General features: G+C 42.2%; 1 protein-coding gene across 1 annotated transcript in view; it reads left to right on the top strand.

Moving 5' to 3' along the window:
• Positions 1-520: 520 nt before the first annotated feature.
• Positions 521-20,176, top strand: part of LOC139660845 (protein Shroom3-like) — a gene marked incomplete at its 3' end in the record, with an annotated part of 33,726 nt that continues 14,070 nt past the window's right edge. The window contains exons 1-2 of the mRNA XM_071539096.1: positions 521-679; positions 15,541-15,695. Of these exons, the coding sequence (XP_071395197.1) occupies positions 542-679; positions 15,541-15,695 (293 nt within the window). The remainder of the gene's footprint in view (positions 680-15,540; positions 15,696-20,176) is intronic.

Genomic DNA, 20,176 nt, shown 5'->3' with positions numbered 1-20,176 from the left:
CTCGCGCAGTGAGTCGGAGCAAATCCTATTGTGATGCTAAACTGATTTCGGAAGAGAGAGAGAGAGAGAGAGAGAGAGAGAGAGAGTGAGAGAGAGAGAGAGAGAGAGACACCAGCCATCGGAGTTGAAAGTCTGGATTTTGTTTCAGCAGCGTCTTGGACCGACCTTGATGTTTTATCACTTCCAGTTTGTAGTAAAGTTTTCTTCTATTTATTTCTTTTCTCTAGTTTCTCTCCCACTTGTCTCGTGCAGCCGCCGCTCTGCAGGCTGGAGGAATGCACTTTGCAGGAAATGCGGCTTTGGGCTTGGACACGTTTTTTTTTTTTTTTTTTTTTAACAAGGAAATAAATGAATGAAGGAAATGCACTTGTGGACCCAGCTGTCCTCCTGGCTCCGCTACACCCAGCTGATCAGAAAACCGTGAGAAATCTTTTACTTCCCCCCCCCCGCCACCCCCGCAAGTTTCGATCCGCCGGTCCGGTCCGCCTGTCGCCGATGGACTGAGCCGTGAAGCCCCGGAGTGAGCGCTCTCTGGCCGGGCATGGAGAGCAGTGGCGGCCGGGCGGGGCTGCAGGCGGGCGGCTGGGTGCTGGTGGAGGCCCGGCTGCAGGGCGGAGCACCGTGGGGCTTCACCCTGCAAGGCGGCCTGGAGCACGGAGAGCCGCTCATCATCTCCAAGGTAGGCTGAGCCCGGATGGATAAAAAGCTCTTTAGTTTTCCTGTAGGGCCGCGCAGTATCACTGGACTATCCCTATAATATTACTATAGGGAATTAAAGTGTGTCTATGGTACTCAGTAGTGAGTTTATAGTGACTTCATCGTACTTTTATGGTAGCTTTACCTCCTATGGTATCTCTATAATATCCCTGTTATATTCCTATAATCCTCCTATTATGTTAGTTACTTGCAGAGTGAGTTTTAGGGTTGTTTCTACTATGGTAGCCTACTGTAACATGCCTATAATAGTCCTATAATATTACTATAGGGAATTAAAGTGTGTCTATGGTACTTAATAGTGAGTTTATAGTGACTTCATCGTATTTTATGGTAGCTTTACCTCCTATGGTATCTCTATAATATCCCTATTATATTCCTATAATCCTCCTATTATGTTACTATAGGGACTTGCAGAGTGAGCTTTATGGTAGTTTGTCCTACTATCGTATCACTATTATCCCTATAATATTCTTATAATATTACTATAGGGACTTGGGACTATGGTACCCAGTAGTGAGTTTATAGTGACGTCATCTTACTTTGTAGTACTTTTACCTCCTATGGTAGGCTATCACTATAATATTCCTATAAGGCTGTATAGTGTGCTTTCCTCTCCTAGTACAGCATCACTATATTATTCATATAATGTTATTATAGGGACAGAGTGTTTGGGGTACTCAGTAGTGACTTCATCATACTTAATGGTATTTTTACCTACTATGGTATCACTGTAATATCGCTATAATATTACTATAGGGACTTATAGTGTGTCTGTGGTACTCAGTAGTGAGTTTAGTGACTTCATCGTACCTTATGGTAGTTTTACCTTCCGTGGAATCACTATAATCTTCCTATAATGTTACTATAGGGTCTTACAGAGTGTCTGTGGTCCACGATATACTGGGTTTATAGTGACCTCATCATACTTTAAGGTATTTTTACCTACTATGGTATCCCTATAATCTTCCTATAATATACTATAGGTACTCAATAGTGAGTTTATAGTAACCTCATCGTGCTTTATGGTATTTTTGCTTCCTGTGGTATCAGTATAATATTCCTATACTGTTATTAAAGGGACTTAGTGCGTCTGTGATACCTTATCTTACTTTATGGTATTTTCTATCTCCACTGGCGTCACTGATATTCCTACTGGGATTTGTAGTGTTTTTGTGGTACTCAGTAGTGAGTTTATAGTGACCTTATAGTACTTTATGTTATTTTTTACCCCCATGGTATCATTATAATATTCTTAAGGTATTAAACAATGGCTTTTTAGTGAACTTATTGTACTAGATGGCATTTGTTTTTTATCTTCTGTAGTATCACTATAATATTCCTATAATATCCCTATAGTGACTCATAGTGTCTGTGGTTTCCAACTATCCTAAGTAATACTAAGTAATCTAAAAAGTAAATAATCAAACAGTAAATTTGGTTTAATGTCAGACTGTCAGTGCTTCAGTCATGAATCACTGTTTACAAAGATAGATATCTTGTTTTTGAAGGAAATTCTTCACCTCTATGTAGCCGGGGTTATGAAAGTTTAGTATGGAACATTATGTAGAAAAGTGGACTCAAAAATAGGATTAGAATGAAAATAGCTGCTTGCATGTGTTCAGTATGTGTTAATTTATTGCATTTATATTTGGAGTTTTTGTATTTTTCTAAATGTCTGGACTGTAGTGCTCTCTGACCTTTTGTCTGTCTGAGGTGTATGAGGATGGGGTAAAGAAAATAAGCTTTTCTGAAAATATAGTTGGTTTTATTTACACTGGTGGTTGTTTGGCTCATGATGAGGATGGAGTTCATAGTTTATCCTCCTTTTTTAAACACTGCTCACTATTCCTCTCTATCCGTCTCTTCTTTATCTCTCATCTCTCTGGTTGTACAGCAGATATGTGGAATACCGACCTGAATCCATTCAAAAGATTAACAAAAAACACACAAGGCTTTGATTTGGCTCACACCTCACATGGGACTGTCCCCTTTTTATTCGCCTATTCAAATCTCCTGGCCGTTGGTTTGCCTATCCAGGCTTGGCTCAGACATTTGAAACCATGAAACAATCCTTTTCACCTTTCCTCCCTGGTCGTTTGGTCTTTATTTCACTTCTCTGTCGCCCCAAAGAGAAATATTTGATCCATCTATCATCAGGCTGCTGCGACCTCTGACCTTTGACCTTCTTACTATAAGGTTGGTGATCTAGGAATTAAATCTTATTCTACTGTTACGTTTATTGTAAATCACTCTGATCACTCCGTTTTTATTTGCAGGAATAGCGTTTACTCTCCTTTTGAAATTTTATTACACATCATACTAAGAAGCCTCAAACTCATGGAAGTCACACAAAAATAGTGTCTTTTAGGGTAAAAAGCATAAATTAATGTTTTCTCTGAAAGTGTAATTGATTTTTGTTTGTAGTGGTGGTTGTGACGCCTTATGATGATCACCGACTAGAGGTCACAGCTTACCCTGTTTTATTTAACACTATGTCACTGGCTGGTTGTAATGTTGGATAGGAACTGAAGCTCAGTCCACTGCTCCACTCATTCTCAGTCAGTCTGGATCGGAGTGTCAGATAGATGACTAAAATGTAAAAAGAAATCCCCTCGCAGAAGTGTTTTAAATACCATAGCAACCAAACCTGAGTCTGGTCTTCCCGTAATGTCGTAAAATGAGCATGATGTCTTCAAATGGAAATATGTCGCAGTGTACAAGTGGTAGAAATGTGTTTCCCCAGCAGGAAAGGATCAGGTGACGACCGGTGAAGGAGCGTAATCTTTACATAATTCAGAACATGTCCCGTGTGTTTTAGAGTTCGTCTGTTGGAAGTCTGCTGGTTAGCTTGTGGAAGAACAGCATGAGGCTGGTGAACCTACATGAACACATGAAAAACTTAAATCTATAAGAGTCTATTTTAGCAATTTTATGACATTGATTTCAGTTTGCCTTTCACAGTCTTTAAAATAAGAAAATGTTATCTGAGTAAAAATTGTAGCTAATTGTAGTCAGAGGGACGGGAATTAACGTTATAGTCACGCTAATGCCTTGGACTTAGTTACCAGTCTTGCTAGCTAGGCTAGGTAGGCTAACACTAGATAAAGCAGCAGCTGTGGAAACAAATCAGTGATGCTTGTTGTGTGTTGCTAAGCAACAAAAGCAGTAGATGTGTTGTGTATGTTAGCAATCATTCAGATGTTTCTTTCTCTAAATTTGAGTCAGGGTTCTTCACTCTTTACTCTAATAGAAGCCTTATATCTGGAAAGCTATAGCTAGCTAAAATATAAAATGATATATAATGATATAAAATGATCTGAGCAGACTGTCTACTGCACTGGATCAATCTTTGTGATTGATTGAAGCTATCCATCAGCACATATTTTTTTTAATGATAATTGCTTTTTTATGCTCCTTGATGTGCAACACCTTTTGGAAGTGTATGAAATTATTACTTCTCCGTTTTCCTGCCTTATTGACCTTTTTCACAAACATGGCTGACGGCAGATATAAAATGATCTGAACAGACTGTTCTGGATCAATCTTTGTGATTGATCGAAGCTAATCCATAGTCATCTTCTTTTTTCTTTCTTTTATTAATTTTGGAAGTGTATAAAAGGATTTGTTCTCTGCTGTTTTTCCTGCCTCACTGGAGCAGTTACATGGTGTTCTTCCAACATATAGCATGAAAAACGATTGATAGACTTCCATCAGACATCAAGGGGAGGAAGAGGTGGATTCGTTGAGTGTGTCGAGTGCATGATGGGAAATGAAGTTCTACTGGATGTCTGTGATGATCAAAACTCATGTGTTTGTGGTTGAATTGGCGTCAGATTCTGGGAGTGGGAACAGATCCATAACCCTGTGACATATTGGCTGTTGCTCCACTCCTCAATCTCACGATGGCTGTAAATAATGTCTGTAACCATAGTAACGTTTACTTCAGACCAATATGGCGGCTACCATCGCCTGTGCTTTCAGTTTACTGGACACCAGTAACACCAGTAACACCAGTAACACCAGTAACCAGAGGCGTCAGTTTATCCATGAGATCTTAATGAACCACCTCAGACAGCTGCATCGTTTTCTCTTTTTCCACCGGAGGAACTTGATGCTTTTATTTTTTTGTATGATTTTAGTTTCGTTTCTTTATAGACACAAAACATGGCATCTTATACAATTATCACACACAAAACATCCTAACATAAATACAAAACATCCATACAAAGCAAAACCCAACATTATTAGACTTACATCAGAACATACGAATCAACCTGTTTGCTCGGTCCTACATATCTGCTATGTTCCCAAATCGTACCACCTATTCATTTTAACTCCTCAGCTATCCAATACCTTTTCACACAGCCTCTTTTGCAAATTAACACATTATCTGTTCATTTTTATCGAAGAAATAAATACTCTTTATTTCTTCTATAACTTTCATCTCTTAATCTGCACACCTAATAATAATAAAAAAAAACCCCAAAAGCTCCTCCTCCTAAGCAGTTACCAACTGTAACTATGAGTGCCCCTTAGCTACTAAATAGCTAAATAATAGACTAACAAAGTGTTTTTTTCAAAGCGGTTGAGCGATTGTCATTGTTTATTACCGGAGAGTTTTCCCTACCTGTAGCCGCCGGGCCGCGGCGTCTCACGTTTCACTCTGGAAACGGTTAGCCAGTCGGAACAGAGGGGGTCGTTAATATTAATGAGCCTTAAAGACACGGTGACAGAAACAGACTGTTCTTGGTAAGGCTCAGAGAGATGCTGGAAAATGAACGTGGAGAAATGGATTGAGAGTAGGGATGCACCGATATGGAAATTTTGGGCCGATAACCGATAGCCGATTTTTCAACCACCACAATCGGCCGATACCGATAGCCTGCCGATATTTAGTTTCGTATTGACCCATTTGTGCCCTGCCAGAATAATCTATATTCTGCCCTTCATTATACTTTGCAATGAATATAGATTTAAGGATCAGCTTCTATTGTAACAACTTTCACATAACCAAAAATGCCCTTTTTGAAATTGAACTAAATAAATAGAAAACAAATGAACATATAGATTTAAGGAACATCTTTTATTGTAACATTCTTTCACATAACCAAAAATGCCCTTTTTTAATTAAAATAAACAAATAACATTATCGTTACCTCACGCTGATAGGCTGTCCTTCCATTCAAACTTGAACGTCTTTGGAACAGATTAGTGAGGCAATATATGCTAATGAGTATCGGCCACTGCCATCGGTGGATTTAATCTTATCGGCCGATGAGCCGCTTGTAGTCGACGATGCCAAAATCTGCCATTTCCGATATTCAACCGATATATCTGTGCATCACTAATTGAGAGTGTTTTTGGTTCATGACACCACACACACAGCTTTGAATGGACCTCAGGACACAAAATAAAACACCGGACAGTGGAGGATATGGAGCTTTAACATCTGTAGCGGACGTGTCACTGACTTTACCTCCCTGTAAGAAAAACAACCCGATAATCTCTCCGTGGCGCTCTGTCCTCGTTTTTATTAAAATGTAAATAAGCGTTACGTTCGGCCGGCCTGCTGTGTGGAGGTTATTCTGGGATGGAGGCCAAACCGGACAAGAATGTGAAATATGTGTTTTCTAGTTTCTTTGACACACAGACGCTTGTTTTTTTTTTTTATTGTTTTTTTCGAGCTCAGTTAGCCGACTGGTGAAGGGTTTCCTAAGTTTTGTCCGTCTTTAACCCAACAACCCTCCCTCATGTCTCTCTTTCTGTCTGTCTCTCTGCCTGTCTGTCTCTCTGCCTGTCTGTCTGACACTAATGACTCTGTTTTTTTTCTGTCTGTCTCTCTGTGTCGCTCTCTCTTTATGTCTCCTGTCTCTCTTTGTCTTTACTCAGTAATGCTCCTTACTGTCTTTCTTTCTTTCTCACGCCCTTATTTCTCTCTCCTGTCTGTCTCTCTCTGTCTGCCTGTCGCTCTCTCTCTTCATCTTACTGTATGTATCCTCTCATGCCTCCTGTCTCTCTCTCTTTATGTCTCTCTCTCCCTGTCTTTCTGACACTGCCTCTCTCTCTCTGTCTTCCTCTCTCTCATGCCCGCCTCTCTCTCTCTCATAGTCTCTTGTCTCTCTTTGTCTCTATATATCTCCCACTAATGCATCTCTCTCTGCCTGTCTCTCTGATACACCTGTCTCTCTCTCTTTCTGCCTGTCTGTCTCTCTGTGGATGCAGAAGCTTCTTTCCCTCGTGTTGAAAATCAGAATTAAACCAGAAGTTTTATTTTTCATGACAGATTAGTTTCTTCTGTAGTTTAGAATCCAGTTTTTCCTCCATAGTGGACTCAAACAAATCCAGTTTTTCCTCCATAGTGGACTCAAACAAATCCAGTTTTTCCTCCATAGTGGACTCAAACAAAGCCAGTTTTTCCTCCATAGTGGACTCAAACAAAGCCAGTTTTTCCTCCATAGTGGACTTAAACAAATCCAGTTTTCCCTCCCTAGTGGTCTCAAACAAATCCAGTTTTCCCTCCATAGTGGACTCAAACAAATCCAGTTTTCCCTCCATAGTGGACTTTTCCTTTCCATTAGGACACAGCCGTCCGGTAGACTTGGTGTGGATTTAACCCCATCCTGTCAGGATCCGATCCCTCCTGTAATCCAGCTGGTTCAGAGGCTCAGGATGAAGGTTTCCATTAATCCAGGCAGTTCAGTTCAGGTGAAACCGGCGGATTAAAGTGTGTGTCTTAATCTGCAGGTCTCATGATTGGCATCATCTGGTGGGGAGACTGCCAGCGTGTGTGTGTGTGTGTGTGTGTGTGTGTGTGTGTGTGTGTGTGTGTGTGTGTGTGGTAGAGGACAGTCACACACCGGTGATAACTCTGTGGTACCATACTCTGTGTCGTAGCAACACACATGTGACATGACACCAGGCCTGTGTGTGTGTGTGTGTGTGTGTGTGTGTGTGTGTGTGTGTGTGTGTGTGAAGGTTACAGATAGGGCTGAACGATTTTGAAAATATATCTAATTGCGATTATTTTGACTGATGTTGCAATCGCGATATGATTTGCGATATTAGAGGGAATGATAATTTTTACATCATTATTCTCATTATCATTGAAAAACGTATTAAAATGATTATGGTGTGATTTTTGCGGGGATCTGTACCAAACAAAGATGTTTTCTTAAGTCTGTAGAATATGATGTGTAGGCCAGGACATCTCTGCAGCACCACAATATTTACTTTAAAATGCTATTTTGACACATTTCACCTTTAACAAATATTGCACCTCCTGCGATTTGAAAATTGCAGTAGGCCATATTGCGATTTTGATAAAATTTCGATGAATTGTTCAGCCCTATAGTTACAGGTTCAATTCCCCGTATAGTTCAGTGTGTGGAGCAAGGCACCGACACTGTCAGGGTTGTGAGTTTGATTCCCACTGCAGCCACTCACTAAAACTGTGTTGTTGTGTTACATCATGTTGTGACGTGTTGTTAGTTTTTAAATTCTTGTAATCGGTTAGTAGTTCGTTTTTAAAATTAGAATGTTTTTATTTTTGTTTTTCTTAATTATCGTTTTCACAGAGGAAAAAATAATTAAAAAGTAGAAGAAAAGACTAAGTCCCGCAGCAGGTCATGCAGACAACATGCTGCTAATTTAAATCAGAATCAGAATCAGATTTATTTTCGCCAGATACATTTTCACATACTGGGAATTTGACTCGGTGAGGTCGGTGCAGTGCAATATACACACATTAGACAGACAAACAAGCAGCAACCGAGCTTTACAATAGAATTTAAATTTAAATATCAAATGTCAGAGACAAAGAAGTAAAGAAAGCAGAGATTCCTGAACATATATACAGTATGTACAATACAATAAGTGAGGCTTTTCACAAGGGCTCAGTGGTAAGTTGCATTTAGTGTTTGACCAGAGGACCAGATATGAATGAACACAGTCAAAGTCTGCTGGATCTAAATGTGATGGGCTTACTGTTGTGTTGTGTTGTGTTGTGTTGTGTTGTGTTGTGTGTTGTGTTGTGTTGTGTGTTGTGTGTTGTGTTGTGTGTTGTGTGTTGTGTGTTGTATTGTGTTGTGTGTTGTGTGTGTTGTGTTGTGTTGTGTTGTGTTGTGTTGTGTTGTGTGTTGTGTTGTGTTGTGTTGTGTTGTGTTGTGTGTTGTGTTGTGTGTTGTGTGTTGTGATGTGTTGTGTTGTGTTGTGTGTTGTGTTGTGTTGTGTTGTGTTGTGTTGTGTTGTGTTGTGTGTTGTGTTGTGTTGTGTTGTGTGTTGTGTTGTGTGTTGTGTTGTGTGTTGTGTTGTGTGTTGTGTTGTGTTGTGTTGTGTGTTGTGTTGTGTGTTGTGTGTTGTGATGTGTTGTGTTGTGTTGTGTGTTGTGTTGTGTTGTGTTGTGTTGTGTTGTGTTGTGTTGTGTTGTGTGTTGTGATGTGTTGTGTGTTGTGTGTTGTGTTGTGTTGTGTTGTGTTGTGTTGTGTGTTGTGTTGTGTTGTGTTGTGTGTTGTGATGTGTTGTGTGTTGTGTGTTGTGTTGTGTTGTGTTGTGTTGTGTGTTGTGATGTGTTGTGTGTTGTGTGTTGTGTTGTGTTGTGTTGTGTTGTGTTGTGTTGTGTTGTGTGTTGTGTGTTGTGTTGTGTTGTGTGTTGTGTGTTGTGTTGTGTTGTGTTGTGTTGTGTTGTGTTGTGTGTTGTGTGTTGTGTTGTGTTGTGTGTTGTGTGTTGTGTGTTGTGTTGTGTTGTGTTGTGTGTTGTGATGTGTTGTGTGTTGTGTGTTGTGTTGTGTTGTGTTGTGTTGTGTTGTGTTGTGTGTTGTGATGTGTTGTGTGTTGTGTGTTGTGTTGTGTTGTGTTGTGTTGTGTTGTGTTGTGTGTTGTGTGTTGTGTGGTGTGTTGTGTGTTGTGTTGTGTGTTGTGATGTGTTGTGTGTTGTGATGTGTTGTGTGTTGTGTGTTGTGTTGTGTTGTGTTGTGTTGTGTTGTGTGTTGTGTGTTGTGTTGTGTGTTGTGTGTTGTGTTGTGTGTTGTGATGTGTTGTGTGTTGTGTGTTGTGTTGTGTTGTGTTGTGTTGTGTTGTGTTGTGTTGTGTTGTGTTGTGTGTTGTGTGTTGTGTGTTGTGTTGTGTGTTGTGTTGTGTGTTGTGTGTTGTGTGTTGTGTTGTGTTGTGTTGTGTTGTGTGTTGTGTGTTGTGTGTTGTGTTGTGTTGTGTTGTGTTGTGTTGTGTTGTGTTGTGTTGTGTTGTGTTGTGTTGTGTGTTGTGTGTTGTGTGTTGTGTGTTGTGTGTTGTGTTGTGTGTTGTGTTGTGTTGTGTTGTGTTGTGTTGTGTGTTGTGTTGTGTTGTGTTGTGTTGTGTTGTGTTGTGATGTGTTGTGTTGTGTTGTTGTGTGTTGTGTTGTGTTGTGATGTGTTGTGTTAAAACGTGTGAGTTGAACATTAGAAGAGGCTCCTGGTTGAAGCGGGTCAGAAGGACATGCAGACACACAGTATTTCATCTGCTCAGTAGTAGCAGTACTCTTAATACTCTGCTGCAGTACCTGGAGTGTGTGTATCTGTTCCTCTGTGCAGCGCTCTGTCCCGGGACGGCTCACATCTCACGCTCTTCATCGATTAGGAGAGGTTTGTTATTTTAGTCACGCTATCGTGGGCTAAGCCTTTCTGTTTGGATATCTCCGTCTGCGGGATAATGGATTTCAGCTGGAATACCAAAGTCAGGGAGAACACCACACACACACACACACACACACACACACACACACTCATACAGAGTCAGTGAGTGGTTCTGCCGGCCTTATTTGGGTATATTTATTCCTGAAAAATGCCTTGCAGCTGGAGGCAGGCCGGCGCTCCAGGCAGCAGAATAGTTTACATTTTAACACAGTTTCCCTTTCTCAGCACTGGAGGGACGAGGATGTTCCCCCTCACATTACTGTCATGTTACTTTGCCGTATGAATATGATGAGAGCATCATCTGTCCCACTAGCTGAGCACTAGGTGTATTTTCACACTTCGGCTCTCATAAAGCCCAGGATCTGTCTGGCTGTGTATTTAGACCAAGCAGTAAATGCATTATTACATATTTAAAATGCATTAACAGCTGTAAATATCAAATATGCACCAGGGAAGTCCACATGTAGAAGATAATGCTTTATTTTGACGGAGACGTTACTAAACTTTCACTTTTAAACCCTGTGGAGCCTCATTTGAAGCATTTGTACGTCTTTAAAGGGCTTGTCAACGTAAAAATCAGTGGTTGATGTTGTTTTGTGTTATTTTAAACAAATGTTTTGTTGAAAGAAAATCAGATATGTGTGTGTGTGTGTGTGTGTGTGTGTGTGTGTGTGTCCCATTGATGTGTGCTGTATCAGCCAACTCGAAAACCATGTAGCTGCAAAAGGAGGAATGTGTATTTTCTAGTTGACGCTCATGGACTTTTTGAAAATGAAACTGTAGTTTTAACAGGTTTCCAGGCCCACGGGTCGTGAAACTCACCCAGCACATAAATGACCGTGGAGACTTCAAATCAAATTCAAGGAAGAAAACCTGTAAAGTTTGAGTGCAGTTTGGGGCGAAACACATGATGTTTTTGTTGGACAGTCACACACGGCATGTTCCAGAGTACACACACACACACACACACACACACACACAGCCTGCGAATCATTCTCAGCGGTTGTTTTAATCTCCATGGAGTCCCAGTTGGGCGGGGTACATCATATCAGGACGGGTCAGACAGCGCCAGATACGTTGTCAATCACAGCAAAGTATATTAAAATGTCTTTCAGCTATTCTCTCTCTCTCTGGGACTCGTTATATTTCCCTACATGGTGAACCTCCGCTCCGTGTTACCAAACAAGCAGCCTGGTGCTCTGAAGGAACACAGGGAGTGCTGGGAGGTTAGCTCATTGGTCGGTTTAGCTGTTAGGTGGTGACATCATAGACTCCAGAATCATCCATGTGTCCCCGGTAGATCATTGGCTCTGGTGCTCCATGCTAACAGTTTAGCACAGTGGTTCTCAATGTGGGGTCTGGGGACCACTAGGGGTCCTTGAGGGCATTCCAGGGGGTCAACAGCAAATTGATGAATTGTTAAACTTCATTATTTTGTCATTTTAGAATGACTGTTTTGATCATAGTTTCTCTGTTATCTCTCTACCTACAGTACAGATAGTCATGGAATTCTGGACAAAATCATATCTCAGATTCAGATTTGGGTCCTAGAGACAAAATCTCACCAAATGGGGGTCCGTGGCCCTAATGTGGACTAAATTAGGGGTCCTTGATATGAAAAAGGTTGAGAATCACTGGGTTAGCATACACTATGTTGAGTGATTGTACAGTAGCTCCATGCTAACAGTTTAGCATACACTATGTTGAGTGATTGTAGCTCCATGCTAACACTTTAGCATACACTATGTTGAGTGATTGTAGCTCCATGCTAACACTTTAGCATACACTATGTTGAGTGATTGTAGCTCCATGCTAACACTTTAGCATACACTATGTTGAGTGATTGTAGCTCCATGCTAACACTTTAGCATACACTATGTTGGCAGCAAAATCTTTTCATTATTTCCTCTATTTTTTTTTCCAACCCATACACACTTGGAGTTGGAGTTAGTTTGAACCCCTGAAACTTCCATGTGTCATTGTCCTCTCTGGCTCGTACTGAGAGTTGAGATAAACACGTAGCGGGAATTAAATCGGGGACTGCCCATTGTTCTGACGGCCCATTATTCCGAAACCCCAATAGTCCGAAAAATGTCCGCCCATCGGACCGAAAGCCCATTTGTCTGACAGCCCGTTATCCCGGAGGTGGTTGGGTTGAGGCTTGGGGTCACTGAGGTCAGGGTTAGAGCGAGCTTAGGGTCGAGGCTGTCAGAAGACACGGCTGTGGATGGAGCCAGGAATGGAGTTTTCTGACTATTGGGGTTTCGGAATAATGGGCCGTCGGAACGGTGGCGTGGCACCAATGAATCTGTAGTTCTGGTCGGTATTCAGCCTTCATGAAGCTCTTGCTAGGCGCGGCTCTAACAGCTCGGCCTGCAGGGCGGAGTTAACCCCATAGAGAGCTGCACAGCGGTCACCATGTGTTTTAGATTACACTTGTCTTCAATACACAGTCTGAACACAACTGCTTCATTTCATTTAGCCAAACTGATATTGATTTCAACGTAGGAAACCTCTCAGGCCTCAAGTCAGCTCCAAATGATAGCACTTGATTTTGAAATGAAATAAAATAAAAACACAGATTAGCCTATTGTATGGCAATGCAATGATGCAAGTCCATGTAACATGCTAATCAATAAGACACGAGTGTTTCTGTTAAAGGGAATGTGAAAAACTAAAATATGCAATTTCTCATCAAAATGTGTTTTTAGTCATTGTTTGGTGTAAAAACCAACAGTAAACTGAGAATCTGAAGTCGGCCTGTCAATCAGTTTAGGCCCCGCCCACAAGCTCCAGGCAGAGGGAACGCCCAGCAGCTCTCTGAACTGGATCATATAGAAAATGCAGCAGCCCAAAGCCTCCATTTTATTCCAGTTACTGAACGTTAGGAAGCTCAGATGTTGATGAACACAGAACTCAGGAGTGACACTGAAGACGAAAATTAACATTTATAAGATAAGATAGGTTAAGATATCACTGATAACTGAGTTCCCTTTTAAATATTCTGCCCTGCTTCGCCCCAACTCAGAGCCAGAACGCGAGGATCTGGATCTGGATCTGGATCTGGATCTGGATCTGGCCTCCTGTAGTCCTGCGGTCTTTGTCTGGCTGAAGGACGAAGACAAACTGTCAGCGCAAAACATTCTGGATCAGAATCACTTCATCCAGTCTGGTGACGCTGCTGCAGAGACACGCTGACGAGCAGCACAGTTTCTGATCGAGCTTATCTTGCAGAGTACGAGACACTAAGGCAATGTGACCTTAAACACACACACACACACACACACACACACACACACACACACACACACACACACACTCACACACACACGCACCGTGATAAACAGACAGACACATACAGGCATTCTGATATCGTTGTGCACACTGACAGGCTGTTAAGAGACATCATTGGCAGCACAGATAAGGCAGTAGGGTCATGCTGGTGTGTGTGTGTGTGTGTGTGTGTGTGTGTGTGTGTGTGTGTGTGTGTGTGTGTGTGTGTGTGAGAGAGACAGAAGGAGGGTCAGTTGAATCATCAGCACACATGGGGGCAACATGGGGGAGTGATGAGAGTCAGAGAGACTTCTGGGAAAAGTGTGTGCGAGTGTGCGTGTGTGTGTGTGTGTGTGTGTGTGCTGTCATGCTCGTGTAGTTTATTGGAGGAAGTGTAAGTGTTTCCTCTCCACACTTCACAGAACTCTCTCACACACACACACACACACACACACAATTAGATTGGAGAGCAGAGATTGAGACAGAGACACAGATAGAAACATGAAGATGGAAAAAATAGAGACATGGAATAGAGATAAGCTCAAACCCAGCTCTATTGAGAGAGAGAGGGAGAGAGAGACAGAGAGAGAGAGAGGAAGAGAGAGAGAGAGAGAGAGAGAGAGAGAGAGAGAGAGAGATTGAAGATCCTTTTAAAGACTTACTGTATTTTTAAGGGATTATCTTCCACCTGATCCACCTGCTCAGTCTGTTTTATGGAAACATCCAGGCGCTCCTGATGTTACTTAGTGCATCGATGCTCTTCTTGTCCCTTTGTGGAAGCTTTCTGAATACTGTAGAAACCACACCGGACGCCATGTTGGAGGACCAGAACCCCGAGGTTATAGAGGCTGGTGAACCTATGAACACTGTAAAACACTGTAAAAGCACTGTGAACACTGTAAAACACTGTAAAACACTGTGAACACTGTAAAACACTGTGAACACTGTGAAAACACTGTAAAACACTGCAAAAGCACTGTAAAAACACTGTAAAACACTGTGAACACTGTAAAACACTGTGAACACTGTGAAAACACTTTAAAACACTGTAAAAACACTGCAAAACGCTGTGAAAACACTTTAAAACACTGTAAAAACACTGCAAAACACTGTAAAACACTGCAAAACACTGTAAAAACACTTTAAAACACTTTAAAACACTGTGAAAACACTTTAAAACACTGTAAAACACTGTGAAAACACTATAAAAACACTGTAAACACTGTAAAACCTTATGAGGGTCAGCTTTACCTTTCACACTCTTTGAAATAAAGAAGCGTTATATTAGTGTTAACAAAAAAATAGCAATTGTAGTCAAAGTTTTGGGAAGTAACATTAGTCATGCTAATGCTGGCATGCTAATGACTTAGTGACCAATCTTGCTAGCTAGCTAGGCTAGGTAACGCTAGGTAAAGCAGTAGCTGTGTAAACAAATCAGTGATGCTTCTTTTGCGTTGCTAAGCAACAAAAGCAGTAGATGGTGTTGTATGATGTCAGCGGTCATTCAGACTTCACTGTCTCTAAAGTGAGTCAGAGCTTCTGGCAGCAGATGGTGGAAGGAGGGAAAGGAAGATGGAGAAATCACTTCCAACATGTTGATCCTCTTCAGTGAGGGGGAGGGGGGGCAGGAAGCAACGGGGCTGATGGGAAATGTAGTCTTAATGTGGAGAAACACTAGAACTAACAATACTACTGGAATGAGATAGAGGAGAACAGTCAGCTCCAACATGGACTCACTGGTCTACAGTCAGTAGACCAAGAGAGAAACATTAATGTGATGTTTACAGATCCTCCATGTCGCCATATCTTGCATCTCCATCTCCCATCTGTGTTTATGGTCCCAATATTTTATATACTAAGTGTTTGTGTGTGTGTGTGTGTGCAGGTAGAGGAGGGCGGTAAGGCGGGCAGCCTGGAGCGCCCCCTGCTGGTGGGAGATGAGATCATCATCATCAACGACGTGGAGCTGACCGGCTACAGACAGGAGGCCATTTCTCTGGTCAAAGGATCATATAAGACTCTGCAGCTCACTGTACGCAGGTACGAACACTGTGTGTGTGTGTGTGTGTGTGTGTGTGTGTGTGTGTGAGAGAGAGAGAGAGAGAGAGAGAGAGAGAGAGAGAGAGAGAGAGAGAGAGAGTCTCTAGTTGATTGTTAATGAACAGGGAATTTTGCAGTGAGGGAAACAGTTTGTACATTTTTCTCTGTTGTATATCCTGGTTCATAGTCCAAAACAGAGCTAGTCATCTGGTACCGACACACACACACACACACACACACACACACACACACACACACACACACACACACACACACACACACAAAGGGAGATAGGCAACTAATTAGCTGTTATTTTCTTATTATGCATTACTGTTGCTGTCGTACTGACTACATGCATAATATAGTCGTTCATATCACTAAATATTTCCTCCCAAAGTTCAACTCCTCTCTCCTCCTAACTAGCTGCTGGTCCAGAGGCTTTACAGTCGTGTCACTAAATCTCTAATCAGTCACATTTGATTCCATGATGGAGGAACATTGTAGAATTGTCTGTTAGTTAATAAAGTGTAAATCTGTACCAACCAGGGCTGCGTTTCCCAAAAGCATCGTAAACCTAAGATGAAGAGAGAGAGAAGATCGTAAGAAGCATCTTAAAGGTCCCATATGATGTAAAACGGGATTTCCAGGATTCTAAAGGAGTTGGATGGTCTATCTAAACATGGTGAAAGTATCAAAACTAAATCCACACAATCCATATTAGTGCAGCGAGCCTCTAAACGAGCCGTTTGGACTTCCGTAACTTTGTGGCGTCACAAAGGTTCGCTCATTATCATTTTTGTAAGAAATAATAGACTAACAAAGTGTTTTTTTCAAAGCGGTTGAGCGGTTGTCGTTGTTTATTACCGGAGAGTTTTCCCTACCTGTAGCCGCCGGGCCGCGGCGTCTCACGTTTCACTCTGGAAACGGTTAGCCAATCGGAACAGAGGGGTCGTTAATATTAATGAGCCTTAAAGACACGGCGACAGAAACGGCCTGTTCTTGGTAAGGCTCAGAGAGATGCTGGAAAATGAACGTGGAGAAATGGACTGAGAGTGTTTTTGGTTCATGACACCACACACACAGCTTTGAATGGACCTCAAGACACGAAATAAAACTCTGGACAGTGGAGAATATGGGACTTTTTAAGGTTACGGTCAGTTTCTGAAAAGCTTCTTCAATTCAAATCACTTCTAGGAAACCTTTGTAACCGCTAAGAGCGATCTGTATCGGGAAACGCAGCCCAGGCTGTCAGCAGAGAGCAGCTGAGTCAGCTTGTTGTGGTGTGGCTGTAGATCCATTCAGTAACGTTCTCAGTAAAAGTGAATAGTGTGATAAGGTGGATTTGTTTCCAAATGTAGGTTACTGTGACACAGTAAACTGTCTTGTCTTTAGCCCTAGTCTCTACTCCAAAACATGAAGAGTTGTAGCTTGAGAAGAGTCAGCTCAGTTAACCTGAACAAACTGTTAGCTAGCTAACTAGCCAGCAAACACACTGATGTTAATGTGAACATGCTAACACTAGCTGCTTCTTAGGGTGACCACATTTTCAAACCCCAAACCGGGACCCTTCAGTGTCCTGCATGTTCATGCACGCGCACATGTATGTGCTTATGCACGCACCATAGGTGTTTTCATCAGGATGGGTGACAATTATTTCAGCGCTTAGCACACCTAGTGATGCACCTTTAACACCATGGACAGAGCCTCAGCAAACGAAAAATGATGTTTTATCTCCAAAAATCCACCAAAACATAGTTTATGTGGTGCACTGTTTATGTTTTTTGATTGGGTTAGGTACTAATGAGCGGGACAGAACATGATAAACATCTATGTAAGCGCTGAAAACAAATATAATACTATTATTATTATTTTAATTGTGGTGACAACCGGGACATTTTGTCTTATACAATTATTTGTCGGGACGTGGGACACCCGTATTTCACCTGACTGGATGCACTTTGTAGGCTTGGAAGCGCTCTGCCTTGATTTTGAGAAGCCTGCACAGTTCGGAAGCGTTGGAAGCTCCTTTTGCTGTTGCCAGGCAACTGAAAAGCCAATCACTGAGCTAAGTGGAAGAAGGCGCGTCCCGCTGCTGAAAGCCGTCCGGTCTGATCTGAGGAGCCTCAGCTCTCTGTCGGCTGCTTGATGGATTGCCAGGTAGAAAGTGAAGTATGTGTTTGGGGTGTGACTGCAGCCGGGCTGCTGCTGCTACTGCAGCTTTTATTCAGGGGAAGACGCATGAGGTGTGACACAATACAGGACTTTAGACTTAACACACACACACACACACACACACACACACACATACACACAAGCAAGGGCATTGTGGGAAGGCGTGGCATGAGAACTTTCCTCCAGACGAGCAGAGAGCAGCAGTGTGTTTTGGTCTGATCGCTTCCTGCAGGGATCAGATGGGAAACAGCAAGAGGTCAACTGATCTGAGGTCTGTTTTCATACAAGTAGATAACTATTCTACTGTATTCTACTGTGGTATATACTCTGGCTGGGAGGGAGAAGAGTATTTTATTATATTCTACTGTGACAGTTTGCACACAGAGGGCCACACTAGCAAGTGACTAAAGTGATTCTATTCTGTTGTATTATGTTCTATTGTATTCTGTTGAAATAGTATGCAGTCTGAGAGGGCTGCAACGGTAAATGAGCTATTCTATTTTAAGCTAATCTATTCTATTCTATTCTATTCTATTCCATTCTGCTGAGACAGTTCACACTCTGAGAGGGTTTTAATTTGAACAGTGAACCTTCGGGACTCTGGTTTACATGTTGTAGGCGTGTGCTGCAACTTTGTTCACCTTTGGACTAAAAAATATCTCGCTAATGGACTCATTTTCCCATGAGCATCGGCAGCCAGGACAGGACAGGACAGGACAGGACAGGACAGGACAGGACAGGACAGGACAGGACAGGACAGGACAGGACAGGACAGGCCTTGTTGTTAGTGAGAGACTTTTGACCTGGAGCGTGAACGGACAATCGCTCCATATGCAGCTCTCACTGCAGCTGGTTTGATGTTCCTGTGGTTTCTCAGGTGGAGTTTGATGTGGTTTCTCAGGTGGAGTTTGATGTGGTTTCTCAGGTGGAGTTTGATGTTCCTGTGGTTTCTCAGGTGGAGTTTGATGTGGTTTCTCAGGTGGAGTTTGATGTTCCTGTAGTTTCTCAGGTGGAGTTTGATGTTCCTGTGGTTTCTCAGGTGGAGTTTGGTGTGGTTTCTCAGGAGGAGTTTGATGTTCCTGTGGTTTCTCAGGTGGAGTTTGGTGTGGTTTCTCAGGTGGAGTTTGATGTTCCTGTGGTTTCTCAGGTGGAGTTTGATGTGGTTTCTCAGGTGGAGTTTGATGTTCCTGTGGTTTCTCAGGTGGAGTTTGATGTGGTTTCTCAGGTGGAGTTTGATGTTCCTGTGGTTTCTCAGGTGGAGTTTGATGTGGTTTCTCAGGTGGAGTTTGATGTTCCTGTGGTTTCTCAGGTGGAGTTTGATGTTCCTGTAGTTTCTCAGGTGGAGTTTGATGTTCCTGTGGTTTCTCAGGTGGAGTTTGATGTGGTTTCTCAGGTGGAGTTTGATGTTCCTGTGGTTTCTCAGGTGGAGTTTGATGTTCCTGTAGTTTCTCAGGTGGAGTTTGATGTTCCTGTAGTTTCTCAGGTGGAGTTTGATGTTCCTGTGGTTTCTCAGGTGGAGTTTGATGTGGTTTCTCAGGTGGAGTTTGATGTTCCTGTAGTTTCTCAGGTGGAGTTTGATGTTCCTGTGGTTTCTCAGGTGGAGTTTGATCTGGTTTCTCAGGTGGAGTTTGATGTGGTTTCTCAGGTGGAGTTTGATGTGGTTTCTCAGGTGGAGTTTGATGTTCCTGTGGTTTCTCAGGTGGAGTTTGATGTGGTTTCTCAGGTGGAGTTTGATGTTCCTGTGGTTTCTCAGGTGGAGTTTGATGTTCCTGTAGTTTCTCAGGTGGAGTTTGATGTTCCTGTAGTTTCTCAGGTGGAGTTTGATGTTCCTGTGGTTTCTCAGGTGGAGTTTGATGTGGTTTCTCAGGTGGAGTTTGATGTTCCTGTAGTTTCTCAGGTGGAGTTTGATGTTCCTGTGGTTTCTCAGGTGGAGTTTGATCTGGTTTCTCAGGTGGAGTTTGATGTGGTTTCTCAGGTGGAGTTTGATGTGGTTTCTCAGGTGGAGTTTGATGTTCCTGTGGTTTCTCAGGTGGAGTTTGATGTGGTTTCTCAGGTGGAGTTTGATGTTCCTGTGGTTTCTCAGGTGGAGTTTGATGTTCCTGTGGTTTCTCAGGTGGAGTTTGATGTGGTTTCTCAGGTGGAGTTTGATGTGGTTTCTCAGGTGGAGTTTGATGTCCCTGTAGTTTCTCAGGTGGAGTTTGATGTGGTTTCTCAGGTGGAGTTTGATGTTCCTGTGCTTTCTCAGGTGGAGTTTGATGTTCCTGTAGTTTCTCAGGTGGATTTGATGTTCCTGTAGTTTCTCAGGTGGA

The sequence above is a fragment of the Centroberyx affinis genome, unplaced genomic scaffold, assembly GCF_046629955.1.
Source record: "Centroberyx affinis isolate AG114_WGS23_722 - 3 ecotype Tasmania unplaced genomic scaffold, CSIRO-AGI_Caff_v1 ptg003395l_1, whole genome shotgun sequence".
Classification (NCBI taxonomy): domain Eukaryota; kingdom Metazoa; phylum Chordata; class Actinopteri; order Beryciformes; family Berycidae; genus Centroberyx; species Centroberyx affinis.
This window is presented reverse-complemented; position numbering and strand designations above follow the sequence as displayed.